General features: G+C 36.0%; 1 protein-coding gene across 1 annotated transcript in view; it reads right to left on the reverse strand.

Moving 5' to 3' along the window:
- Positions 1–2,236: 2,236 nt before the first annotated feature.
- Positions 2,237–14,648, reverse strand: part of mrpl11 (mitochondrial ribosomal protein L11) — a 125,802-nt gene continuing 113,390 nt past the window's right edge. Inside the window, exons 4-6 of the mRNA XM_038303983.1 lie at positions 10,551–10,644; positions 10,085–10,244; positions 2,237–2,440 (exon numbers count right to left, since the gene is read on the reverse strand). Of these exons, the coding sequence (XP_038159911.1) occupies positions 2,326–2,440; positions 10,085–10,244; positions 10,551–10,644 (369 nt within the window). The 3' untranslated portion in view covers positions 2,237–2,325. The remainder of the gene's footprint in view (positions 2,441–10,084; positions 10,245–10,550; positions 10,645–14,648) is intronic.

The raw sequence follows: 14,648 nt of genomic DNA on the forward strand, positions 1-14,648 counted from the left end.
GTTAAGATTGGGTCAAGGAATATCTGAAGACTGATTTCTCCAAGGAGTTTTGGTCTGATGAAATGAGAGTGAGTCTTGATGGGCCAGATGGATGGATGGGCACCAGGCTGGATCAGTAAAGGGCAGCAAGTTCCTTATCGACTCAGATGCCAGCAAGGTGGGGGTGGGGTGCTGGTATGGGTTGGTATCATCACAGATGAGCTTGTGGGACCTTTTCAGGTTGATGAAAGAGTCAAGATCAACTCCCAGACCTACTGCCAGTTTCTGGAAGACACCTTCTTCAAACTGTGGTACAAGAAGAAGTCGCCATCATTCAAGAAAAACATGATATTCATGCAAGACAATGCTCCGTCACACGCATCAAAATACAGCACAGCGTGGCGGGCCTGAAAAAGTCTAAAAGGAGAGAAAATAATGACATGGCCCCCTTGATCACCTGATCTGAACCCTATGGAGAACCTGTGTTCCTTCATGAAATGTGAGATCTACAGGGATGAAAAACGGTCCACCTCTCTGAACAGTGTCTGGGAGGCTGTGGTGGCTGCTGCACGCAATGTGGATCGCAAACAGATCAAGACACTGACAGAATCTATGGATGGAAGGCTTTTGAGCTTCATGGTGAAGAAAGGTGGCTATATTGGTCACTGATTATAGGCTTGTTTTGGAATGTTGCAAATGTTTATTTCTAAATTTGTTATATTGGTTTACCTGGTGAAAATAAATAAGTGAGATGGGTATATATTTGTTTTTTATTACGTCGCCCAATAAGTCTGCACCGTAATATTTACCTGCACACACAGACATCCTTATAAAATGGCCAAATCTAAAACAAAACACATTACCTTCCAAAAATGTAAAACTTTGATATTAAGGAGTCTTTTGGGTTGATTGAGAACACAATTGTGGCCCAATTATAAAAATAATCCTCAAAAATACAACTTGTCTAATAATTCTGCACACAGTGTATAAATAAACTTGCCCTGCTGCAGATCAGTTCTTCTTTGTGCACTACTCTCACATGATGCATCCTATAAAGGCAGCTTCATAAAATCATTCTCATTTACTACTCAACTCTTTGAGAGGCATTTTCAAAGCACAAAAAGAAAAGCATTACTGCCCAACAGAAATCTTCATTCCTCTGACTTAAACTAATTGACTTTATATCAAACATATTTATCAAATAATAAAATAAAAGGTATCATTTTGTATGTTAGTTTGGTGCCACAACACAAATATTCCACATTTTTTTTATTTTCCATTTTGTTGCATGATTTAAGTTACAAAATATTAATGGGAGAAATGACAAAGTATTGCAAGATCATCATTTAGAAAATGCAATTCATCCTCTGAATGTTATACAGGTTCCTTCATCCTAAACATTAGATTTAATAAGTGAATCTATTTCAATGCTGTCATAATTACAACAGAGGCCTGTTATAAATGTAGACTGCAGACTAGAAGTATACACTGCTGTTTACCAAATCATTTATGTTTAAGCATCTTTTAGGAATTATATTTTACCATTCCTGCCTAATTGTTTAAAGTATCTTTTATGTTTTTTATATAAAAAAAAAGGATGAGGAAATTTACCACAGGAAGAAGGAAGGAAAGATTAGACCAAATATTTTAATTGAATTTGTGGGGTCTAAAGAATCTTTACTTTTGTTTTTGTTGCTTTTACAAAAACAATTGCTTCAAATATTTAATCTTTCAAAGTTGCTCATTACCTTAAGCCATGCAGTTTAAACATTTTTGAAGTAAAGCTTTTCTTTAAATGGAAAAATTCTTTACATTTCTCAGTTTTGGAGGTAAATGTTCCTGATTATTTACACAGATATGGTAAATATTAGTAAATCTTGCAGCAAAAAAACCTTGTATACAAAATGTTTCGCTTAAAGAACAGAGTTTCCTCTAGCATTCAATCACTTCAAAATATCTCTGCATCTAATATTCATGATGTTTTAACCAATAATTAATGTGCTGTAACTTTTAAGTCCCAGAATGATTGAAATGATGCGTGAAATTTGGAGGAATCTTTCTGCACAAGCTGTCTTTGGGCCAAACCACATCCATAAGAGTTAAAAATGGATAATATCATCAAAGATGAACATTCTACAGAGAAATAACAATTACATCTCAGCATCTCAGTTCAGGAAAACAATGAATTAGGGTTATAAATATTTTCAAAACCAGACTTGATGGGTGAGGATCAAAAGAAGACAAAAAAACAGGTGACTCTTTGTTTAAATTAAACTTTTATTAACAAGTTTTTTAAAGAATTCAGTACACGTATAAAGTGGAAATAAAGAAGAGAGTTGCAGGTTTTCATTTCTTCTTGCCAGATGCGGCTTCGGCGGCGGCTGCTGCAGCTGCTGCAGCATCCGCCTTCAGCTTCTCCTCTCTCTGCTCCAAGAAGACTTTGTACTCATCTGCTGAGAGACTGGACAGAAAACAAAGAGTTATTAGACAACAAAAGCCAGGGCATGCTTTGGTGGTGCAGTGGGTAGCGCACATGGGCGACCAGGGTTCGAATCCGACCTGTGCCTACTGACCATAAAAAATGAGCCACTAGTGCCATAAAGAACTCAAAAAACAAAAGAAAAGTCAGATTGATTACAACTTACCTGCAAAAATACTCTAAAAAGGCTTCCTTTCAGCAAAGAAAATGCTTTCACCTTGTGGTTTCATCTTAATAAAACGACTAGATGGAGCCCTGTTTGAAACATTAACCTGTCTGGGTAACAGCGCCTAAGAATCCAACAATAACGTCCTTACTGCAGCAGCGCTGAACTGATCATCTTCAGATAAATCCACCGTTTATTAACGAGGCAAAGATACCAATTTTTCTTCGGAGGTTACTTGCAATAAATTATAATGCGCTGCAGCCACAGGGGACATTAAGTTTGAAGGGTCTGAAACTGATTCCAGGAGAAGTACTTCATTAAGGGAAGCAAAAACAGAAAAAGGGCGAATGTCTCTGAATAATAACACACAGTAGCTGATGGCAAAATAAACTGAACAGCATGTTTGTCAAGAATTATAAATACCTGTTTATATGAAACACTAAACATTTGGATGGGGTGGTTCAGAGAAGGTTATTATACACTGATTGCATCCTGCAGAAAAGCACCTATGTCTTTTGTTAGAGCAGACAAAGCCCCAACGATAGGCGATACTGTCTTCATAAACAAAAAGATTTATTTTAGTTCAACATTTTGAAAGAGATCTGAATAACTGAACATCTGCATCAACTTAAATATTTTTAGGAGGAGATAAAAAAAATGCTTTTTTGCTATTTATAATCTAAGAGAGCAGGTGGGTCCTCTACTGCAGTGTGCTGTCCACCCAAAATAAACTATGAATTTTTCACATCCCTGGAGGATTTAGGTTTAAAATTTATATATTTTTTCTGAGTAAGTCAAAGAACTGAATTTCAAAGACAATAAACAACCCAGTCTCATGGGAAAATGTACCCCCACTACGTTGGTCCACACTGCAAAACGTAGTGGAGGTACATTAATGGCCATTTTTTTGTGGTACTGTTACGTTTCTTCTGCCTATACGTTTTCTATTGTTTTACGTCCTAGTCACGTGACTTTCAAGATTCCAGCTGGGAGAAGAAAAAAATATATATAGATGGCCGACATTCGCTCATTTTTTTTGTGGAAAGATTAATAACTTGAGTTTGTTTTTGCATTAAAATGAGTTTTGATTACATTTCTAGTGAGAAATGTATAGTTTGTTGCCAGAATATTTACTCAGGGAATGTACATATTCACTTGCTTGTTCGTTTCTTGCAAAGATTTTTCAAGATAATGTGAAACTGTAACATTTTGGTATAAACATGGCTGAGATTTCTCTAACTTTTAGTGGGAAAATCAATAATTTCAATAAGTTTCTGCATTTAAATGGGTTTTGATTACATTAATAGCGAGAAGTGTAGGGTTTATTTACATAATATTTACTTAGTGAACATACATAATCACCCGCTTGCTAGTTTTTGCTACGTTTTTCGGATCTCGTCAGGATTATGTGAAATTGCAACGTTTTGGCTGCTACCCATCGCCTAGCATTTAGCTGCCGCCCCGATTCAACATTGAATTCTTTGTGATTTAACTCCATCTGACGGATCAAACCCTCGCCACTGCGTGCGTTGCGTCTGAGGTTGATTTTCAGATCAATGCATTACGTCGTGGCATACGGGAGAAACTAATTAAACTAGTTAAAAAAAGGATCATGGGTTAAGATCGGATGTGTTTTATTTGGAAATCTACCGGATCCTTTGTGCATTTAACTTCCTGTTTGGTGCGATCTCATTGATGGATTTTGACCAGATTTTGACCAAAGAGGAACTAAAAAAAAACAAAAAACAATTTAAATACACAACCAGCATATCTGGAATCAGTGACAGAGAGCGACTGGGACCAGAAGTTTATTAATTTCTCCCCACTGATTTCCATTCAAAATGTTTTCGATCCCACCGGGCTCTAGGGAAGGGGCGGGCATACCGCCACCTACTGTTCATGAGTGTGTAGCAACATTGTTTTACATCTATTAAATTCTATTTTTAATTTTGTATTCTGAAGATAAATAAATAATGCTTTCCTTAATCTATAAATATCTTTTATATTTCCTTTATTTCCCAATAATCCTTTAAGACTCCATTCTTGGCCTGTCCTCTTTTCAATTTCTTCCTTTCAGGTCCAGATGTTTTACAGTTCATCAATACGTGTTCTATATTTTCTATCTCTCCACATCCTTCACATTTATCATTATTTTTCCTCCCTATTAAGTATAAATTGTCATTTAAATAAGTATGACCTACTCTTAATCTGATCATTATTATTTCTTCCCTTCGGTTTCTCTCATTAATATTTCTATTTAATACTGACTTTTGTACTTTATATAACCTTCTTCATTTTTATCTTCATTCCAACTTTTTTTTGTGCCATTTTTCAATTTCTTTCCTCTTAATAAATGATTTTCCTTCCCCTTTCCCTAAAGAAATTGTAATTGTTATTTGTCTAGTTTTCATTCCACCTAACTTTCCATTAATTAGCTTGAAAACAGCACTTTGTAGGCACCCAGTTTCTCTAACAATGGCCCTTTTTGGGTTACCCTCCATGCATTGGGTGTCAGTTCAGTGGCAGTTCCAGAACATTTTCATAGGGTTGACCAGGCAGCACAATAATGTGCATGTGGCCAAAAAGTAATAGGGATCAAATTCGGTTCAGAGTCAAGCTATTGGGATCAGGCATCAGGTTCAATTTGCATATTTTCTTAGCCAAAACAAGGATTTGTTGGGCTACTGTAATTTTGAATTGAAAAACGTCCTGAATGGGAAGTCTTCAAACTTGTTTTTTTTTTGGAATGATTATGACCTGGATGTCTAAGAATCTTCACCAGCTTATCAGGGAAATGAATGCCCACAATGTCTATATTCTCCAAAAGAGAATAACAGAACAGACCTTCATGAGGCCCTTGTTAAAGCTATGCACATATTTATGCATCTATGCTCTTCAAATAACTTTCTGGTTCGACGCAACATTTACATTAAATGGGTTGAGAGGTTGTTCTTTACCAGTATTCCTTAAAAATTCAAAAAATATCAAAAACATTTATTTGGAAATCTACCGTCCCATTTATTTGGAAATCTACCGGAAAAAATATCAAAAAAAAATTTTACGGAATGACTTTGACCTGGATGACTGAGAACCTTCATCAGCATATTCTTTACCAGTAAATACATAAAAGATTCCCAGATGACTGCCGATACAAACTCTCCCCTATAAAACCTAAAACTAAACTCTTATAAGGGAGTAAAATCTGTATTAGTCTTCATTAAATGTAGCATATTGTTGTACATAATCGATTGCTTTATTTTTGGTGTCAGCTTTTGGTCAATATGCTAACCTTAAAAGGTCAAAGTGGGAAAATGTAGTAGTAGTAGACAAATTAGCAATTAGAGGAGGCAATAACAATTACAATTCCTTTAGGGAAAGGGGAAGGAAAATCATTTATTAAGAGGAAAGAAATTGAAAAATGGCAAAAAAAAAAGGTGGAATGAAGATAAAAATGAAGAAGGTTATATAAAGTACAAAAGTCAGTATTAAATAGAAATATTAATGAGAGAAACCGAAGGGAAGAAATAATAATGATCAGATTAAGAGTAGGTCATACTTATTTAAATGACAATTTATACTTAATAGGGAGGAAAAATAATGATAAATGTGAAGGATGTGGAGAGATAGAAAATATAGAACACGTATTGATGAACTGTAAAACATCTGGACCTGAAAGGAAGAAATTGAAAAGAGGACAGGCCAAGAATGGAGTCTTAAAGGATTATTGGGAAATAAAGGAAATATAAAAGATATTTATAGATTAAGGAAAGCATTATTTATTTATCTTCAGAATACAAAATTAAAAAATAGAATTTAATAGATGTAAAACAATGTTGCTACACACTCATGAACAGTAGGTGGCGGTATGCCCGCCCCTTCCCTAGAGCCCGGTGGGATCGAAAATATTTTGAATGGAAATCAGTGGGGAGAAATTAATAAACTTCTGGTCCCAGTCGCTCTCTGTCACTGATTCCAGATATGCTGGTTGTGTATTTAAATTGTTTTTTATTTATTTTTTAGTTCCTCTTTGGTCAAAATCTGGTCAAAATCCATCAATGAGATCGCACCAAACAGGAAGTTAATTGCACAAAGGATCCGGTAGATTTCCAAATAAAACACATCCGATCTTAACCCATGATCCTTTTTTTAACTAGTTTAATTAGTTTCTCCCGTATGCCACGACGTAATGCATTGATCTGAAAATCAACCTCAGACGCAACGCACGCAGTGGCGAGGGTTTGATCCGTCAGATGGAGTTAAATCACAAAGAATTCAATGTTGAATCGGGGCGGCAGCTAAATGCTAGGCGATGGGTAGCAGCCAAAACGTTGCAATTTCACATAATCCTGACGAGATCCGAAAAACCGTAGCAAAAACTAGCAAGCGGGTGATTATGTATGCTCTCTGTCATTGATTCCAGATATGCTGGTTGTGTATTTAAATTAATGTTGTTTTTTTTTTTTTTAGTTCCTCTTTGGTCAAAATCTGGTCAAAACCCATCAATGAGATCGCACCAAACAGGAAGTTAAATGCACAAAGGATCCGGTAGATTTCCAAATAAAACACATCCGATCTTAACCCATGATCCGTTTTTTAACTAGTTTAATTAGTTTCTCCCGTATGCCACGACGTAATGCATTGATCTGAAAATCAACCTCAGACGCAACGCACGCAGTGGCGAGGGTTTGATCCGTCAGATGGAGTTAAATCACAAAGAATTCAATGTTGAATCGGGGCGGCAGCTAAATGCTAGGCGATGGGTAGCAGCCAAAACGTTGCAATTTCACATAATCCTGACGAGATCCGAAAAACGTAGCAAAAACTAGCAAGCGGGTGATTATGTATGTTCACTAAGTAAATATTATGTAAATAAACCCTACACTTCTCGCTATAAATGTAATCAAAACCCATTTAAATGCAGAAACTGATTGAAATTATTGATTTTCCCACTAAAAGTTAGAGAAATCTCAGCCATGTTTATACCAAAATGTTACAGTTTCACATTATCTTGAAAAATCTTTGCAAGAAACGAACAAGCAAGTGAATATGTACATTCCCTGAGTAAATATTCTGGCAACAAACTATACATTTCTCACTAGAAATGTAATCCAAAACTTATTTTAATGCAAAAACAAACTCAAGTTATTAATCTTTCCACAGAAAAATGAGCGAATGTCGGCCATCTATATATATTTTTTTCTTCTCCCAGCTGGAATCTTGAAAGTCACGTGACTAGGACGTAAAACAATAGAAAACGTATAGGCAGAAGAAACGTAACAGTACCACAAAAAAATGGCCATTAATGTACCTCCACTACGTTTTGCAGTGTGGACCAACGTAGTGGGGGTACATTTTCCCATGAGACTGGGTTGCAATAAAACATGATATAATAGGAATATCAGTTTTGAAAAGAAAAAAGTTTTTTAATTTACATTTTAAATCTATTGGTATTATAGCAATTAAACCCTTTATGTAGTTGGTGACTGATCAAGTTTCCAGTCTGTAAAGTCTGGTTTTATGAAATTCTGACCTTTACATGCCAGTAAAAACTCAAATCAGGTCTTCAAAACATAGTTTAAAGTCAGAGCAAACAAGTTGGTGATGTAAAGGAAGGTTCTGCATGTTTACAGCTTCAAGTTTTCTCTCCTGGATTCTTTCCTGAGAAGAATCACTCAGAATCACACTTTAAATAACATTTCATAATGTATGCAGTGCCTTGCAAAAGTATTCGCCCCCCTTGAACTTTTGCACATAACAGAATTGATCTTAAAGAGAGCAGAGAAATGCCTCATGGTTACCATCAGGCTCACTTCGTCCAGAAGTGTGCAGCCCAGAATAACAGCTAAACAACCTTTTATACGTCTCCAGGGTCACAATGCCCCATCGTACACATGTTGCTTGTAAATGAAGAGACACCACTGACTCAAGCCATATCAACATAACAGTGTTCTAGATCAAGGACGAACCAAATGCACACAGACAAAGCTCTCTGTAAAGAATGATCCACTCTGCCCGTTTACTGCTTGGGAAAACATTAGCCATAACACATAACAGGCAGCCGTTACTAAGGTTTAACAAGTACATACAGGAAAAGTAAGAAATAATCCTAACAGTCAAATTACTAAATCCTTTCAATCTGGGCCTTTTGGGCCAATAACTACTGGTTATTCAGAGGAATTCAACACATGCAGTGAATCCTTAAGGGTAGAGTGAAGGAACTTCTTTTTCTGGGTGGGTCATTAAAATAAGTGGTCCTCCTAATTGTCAAACAGTCTGATGATATGTTTACGTAAGGCAGTCCTACGTGATTGTCCACATTGCAAATCTTGTTTTGGAAAGTAAGCTTATATGAGAGAAGCAAACAGCAAGTGTGAGAGGAGAAATTGGCTGTGCATGCTCTCGCATATGTTTAATAGGTGCTCCCTCTCGGGAGCAGATACAGGGTTGTGCATGTGCATTTTTTTTTTTTAAGTGGGGTAGATGGGTCTTTTTAAAATTCGTAAAAATCCTTCACTATACCTTTAATTGGGTGTAAAATTGTATCAAAATTGGATTTTTTTTCCCCACATACATTAGAAAAGTAACAAACTTCTTATTTTACAGATAAAGATGATGGCCAAAGTTGGACGTTTCTCTCTCTGGCCACAGTAGAAAGGTGAATTTACGTTGTTATGATATGGAGAACCACTGTGACGCATTACTCTCTGGCCCTCTAAAGAAAACTACAGCCCCACTACCAAAAGAACACAGAGGAAGAGCAAAAATCAAGACAGCATCAGATGAGTTTTGATAGCATTGGCTACTTCTTCTTTTCAGTTACTTCTGCTGCTTATTTAAAAAGCTTTACTGGTTTAAATGCCACCCGTTTAAATGACCCCTCCTTAGGAACAAGAGTTTACAGTTTAAAAAGGCAATCTTATTTTCTTTATTAGCTTTTTTTTCCTATACAAATTTAGATGTTATGCTGAAGAGGAAAGGTCTTGCTTAAACACAGGTGATCGTCTAAATAAATGTTTTTTTTCCTCCAAGTCGGATTGTGAAAGTCGGACAAATAAAATTTAAGTCCTATTTAGTCATAAATCAGAACCTACGATAATAACCTGCTTTAAAGCACATTGTAAATATTTTACTACACTTTATTAGAGTAAAAAATAAAGATGAGCACCCTCAGATTTCATTGTTCAGTAGTTCTTCTGCTGATCTCTAGTGGACATCTGAGTGCATAGCAGGACATACAGAAAACAACAACGATATGACAGCTGTCCTTTCTCTCCACATTAAATTCTAAGTCAGAGTTTCTCTTCTACGGGCCTCTAGACAAATTCTTCGGCATTTCTAAAAAGGTTTGTGCTTTCAAGGCAGCTGAACAACCTTGGCCTATTACAGATTTCTCAAGAACACGGTAAAGGCAATATGTAAAACATGTTGGACCAGACAATGATTACAGAATGTGAGCTTACTTGTTAACAACTTTGATTCCCAGCGAGCGGGCTGAGCCGACGATGCTCTTGACGACCGTCTCCAGGGAGGAGTCCCTCATCTTGAAGCACTCGTCCTGAGCTTTTACCTGTGCGATCTCGTACACGGCTCTCACCGACACAATCCCAGCTGTCTCTTGGCCTTCACATCCACAATAGGGAAAAAAAGGATACATAAAACATTATTCAGGCTGTGAGCATTGCAGAAAGTTTGCCAGAAAAGTAGACAGAGTGAACAGAGCAAACCCCTGGGTGTGCAGCTGGGGTTTGCGACACGGGATGCGATGCTGGAGCAAGGAAACAATGAGGATAGCTTGAAGCAAAAATGTGGGGATGCAGCCTGAGCTCCGGTGCTCCCTCCTCTCATTAATAAAACATCAATCATAACAGACTGCCAGCATGAAGACATGCCTGCTTCAGTGAAGCCAGAGCTTCCAGGACTTCTCACCTGTCTTACCGGCCCCTTTAGCTATTCCTGCCGCCTGTTTGAGGAAGTAGGAGACGGTAGGCTGACCGATCTTCAGGTCATACGTTCTGTCAGGCTGAGGAGACACAATTGAACAACAATAAAAGAAGTGATCATTGCATCAGAGCAGAAACGCAACATTTGAAAATTCCAGTGGATTTTAGTGGAATTTTACAGCCAAAACAAGAAGTTAAACGCTAAGTTTTGCACTGGTTTTGAACTATTAGATGGTGTCAGGTCTTTCTTAGGCTCCTCTGAATATATTTTTGAGGCAACATCTCCAACAGACTGCTTCTTTATGCGCCATCATGCTGCCATGCTAATCTCACACAATTAGAAACAAGCATAAAAAGAATAGAAAATTCCAGAAATCAAGTTGTTCAAGAAAGAGTCAGGCTCTGATTCACAGAGATGGGCGTGTTTCAGTCAGAAATGTGTGCCTCAAACCCAGAGCAATGGTAGAAGATCAATCATATGCTGGATGAAACCAATATGAGTGGAAGGGATACTGAAGAGTATACCATCAGTCCAAAAAGAAGCAGAAAAAAACAGGATTACTGTTTGACTACAAACAAGATAAGAGTAACGTCTCTCTCAGGAGGAAGCGGTCAAAACTTCAGCAAACTACTGAGACGCTCGTCGAAGGAGAGCGAAAACGTTTGTCCCAAGTCCCACTGTTAAAGCCAGGTCTACTGAATACTGAGGAAATGGATGTCAACTTCTGAATTTGAAGAATTAGGAGATTACTGTCAAAATAATCTCACTTTAATGTTATGATAACTATCCTCTATCCTAGACATGTTGTGGCCTAGCAGCTCTGAGGATAAACAAATAAAACTGTGCTCTCATAAATCTGTATATAAAATTCTTCCTCACCCACCGTGGGCAGTCTCCCCCTTTTTTCCTTCAACCTCGGGTCCTCTACCAGAGGCCCGGGAGCTTGAGGGTTCTGCACAGTATTTTTGCTGTTCTTAGAACTACACTTTTCTGGACCGAGATGTCTGATGTATTTCCAGGGATCTGCTGTAACTACTCCTCAAGTTTGACAGTTACTGCCCCGAGTTCTCCAATTACCACGGGTACCACTGCTTTGACCTTCCAGGTTTTCTCCAGCTCTTCTCTGACTATATATATATATATATATATATATATATATATATATATATATACCTACATAAATATATATAGAGGGGAATTAATAGGGGATAGATTATTTCCCACTACACTCAGGTATTTAGCAAGTAAGGATTCTGCTGATTCTAACTGTTCTTAAACAGAAAAATATAAGAATATTGTAAAATAAAGCAGTTAGAATAATGTGATCTTTTGAACATTGTATGAAAATATCTGTTTTCAATTCTTTGTGTAAAACCATCATAAAGTCGCCTATATTTCTGAGTTGAAGTAAAGAAATCATGGCTTTTCTTCCAATTTTTGAAAAATAAAATCATAAAAGTGTGCATTTACATTCACCCCCCAGAGCAAATCCCTATTTTCTTTACTAATATAAAACCAGTTTTTGCTGAAATTACACCTCAGGTCTATTGGGGTCTCTACCTTCCCCTGCACATCTAGAGCATCAGCAGATGTGGGTTGGTAACATTAGAACCAGTTTTTTATAAATTATAGTTTGCCTTTATAATCTGAGACGATCTGAAAACTTTTAAATGGTTTGAAATCTTTTGAAGAGATCATATATAGGGATTGTCAAACATTGTTTTAGATTCATTTTTCATACTTAGAAATGACAGATTGATTTCAATTCCAGAACTGTGGATAATAATTTATGGCTGTTGCTGTTTTTCTTAGTTTGTCTCTTTATTACAGCAGCAGGATCATAAATCAGTCAGTCACAAGGAGGGATCTTCTTTTTTTTCTATTTTTCTCTGAGACATAATTATCCAGTGAAACAATAAGACATCTGCTGTGTCTGGTTTGTCATTGAACATCAGGGAAAAGAAACAAACAAGTTTAAGGTTTATTTTTACATGCAGTTCACTTGATGTTATCAATTCTCGTGACAAACATGAGGCTAGAAGAACATGTTGACTAAATGTGTGCTGGAAGCTTTCTAGTCCAGCTGTTAAGTCCTTTTAGTTAATAATACTGATGGGAGATTGTACTAAAGAACTTTCTGTAATGGAAAGTGGATTCAGGTTTAGTTGAGTTAAAAACTGGAGGGGAAAAAATTGCAGATTGATACGACATATGTTTTATTTTATTTTCTGTTTTTCTTTTCTTGTCTCAAACTAAAACACAACAGGCTGAAGATCATTTTACTTAATGACCCGGAAATTTGAAGAGATGGGAGAAAAATACAAATAAACTGCATATGCTACTGGGAAAAAAAGCACACTCAAAAAATTAACGTGTGAAATATTTAGTGTCTTTTGTCCTAAATTACATTTCATATTTTAAAATATCTTTTTTTATTATCTCACTTTTTATACGTTAAGCAAAAGGCTACTTTCAACATGTTGTCTTTAAATACTGTATGTTTTTCCTCAGTGTTTCCTGAATGTATTCTAAGATCTTTTTAAACAATGTATTTTATTGCTTCACTTTAATTTTAAAAATCAATTATATTTGTATATTTTTTTATAATATTTAGTTTATTTTTTAATATAGCGCTTTTTAAAAACTTTTACATCTTAAAAATGTTAATTTCCTTTGTAAGAAAGAAACAAACACAGTTAATTGTTTTCAAAGATGTTCTAAATATTATTAAATAATTAGTTCTTTTTTTTTTTTTCCTACTTAAATTTTATTTCAAAATGGACATTTATTTCCTTCAACAATAAAATAACAAAGAATATAATGTTTTTGAATCACAGCTTTTCAACAAATGATCAGTGGAGAAATTTTATATCTTTATTTATATGTATCCATTTTGCCAGTTAATAATAACTTTTTTAATACTTTGTTAAAAATACTTTTTTATATTTCATTTAAAAATAATATTTATAAAACAAGTAATGCGAATAAAAAATATGCTTTATTCAAGTCTTTTTTCTTATTTTGGTAAAAAATTTGCTTTTTCAAGTGATTGCTAATATTATATAATTTTTTTCTTTTTTTATTCCTTGGCATAGTATAAATAAACACCTCTAGTCCATTAAACAGTCAAACTCCTGCGTTCATAAAGCCCATTCACTGAAGATAATCAGTTAATTGAGTCCAATTGATAAGCTGCACCTAGCCACTAATTTTGCTCTTATATTCTTTGGAAGCAGTAGCGGGTGCATTTAATTTTTACATAAATGCAGGCTTATTTTTTTCCCAGATTCTGAGGAGCATCAGAGATGTTGGAATATAATAAACCCCTGGAAGATTTGGCATGTTTTAAGTGCTTTAAAAAGCAGGATTTGCTCTTTAGATTATTTTAGTCTCTTATGAATCCTCAGGAGAGCATCTGGTTTTTACGGATATTTTTGACGCCTCTCTTTATAGGCCGTTTTAGCAGGCAACACTTTAAAGATAAACAAACCAGTCAGTTTGGAGACATTTTACTGAAGATAAATCTGGAGTAAAAGCATTTTTACACTCATTTAGTCCCCTGGTAATTTGGAGGTAAACGCCAGCTTACTCTAACAACCATAGAAATTCCAACAAACTCATAAAATTATAATGAACTGACTAGATGGACTTTTATTTTTCATCCGCCTCCAAGAGCTGCTGAACATCTGCTCGGCAGATCTTCCGTCCCTCTGTCTCCACGCTGCCTTCAGGAGCAAAACAAAAATAATCTCATCATCCTCACTGAATTATTCTGACCCCTTTCCTTTTAAATCCAGCTCCACCACCTTTCTGCAGACCCCTGTCAAAACAAAAACTGACACACTGATCCAATCAATAAATAATCTGGCAGAAAGTTTGCTTTGGATCAATTTCTATGTCTCATAAAAAATAGCAAACAGTAGACTGTGGGCTGCGGTGAGAAGAATCAACAGGGCTGGTGATTTGTCATCAGCATCGAGTTATCTAACAGCAGTGACCTTTCAGCAGAGGAAACTGAATTTCTCTCCATCCGGGAGAAACCTTTGCTGGTTATTGCTTGTAAAAGTTCCAGTAAGGAGTTTT

Source organism: Cyprinodon tularosa, unplaced genomic scaffold, assembly GCF_016077235.1.
Source record: "Cyprinodon tularosa strain WSP-4 unplaced genomic scaffold, ASM1607723v1 ctg522, whole genome shotgun sequence".
Classification (NCBI taxonomy): Eukaryota; Metazoa; Chordata; class Actinopteri; order Cyprinodontiformes; family Cyprinodontidae; genus Cyprinodon; species Cyprinodon tularosa.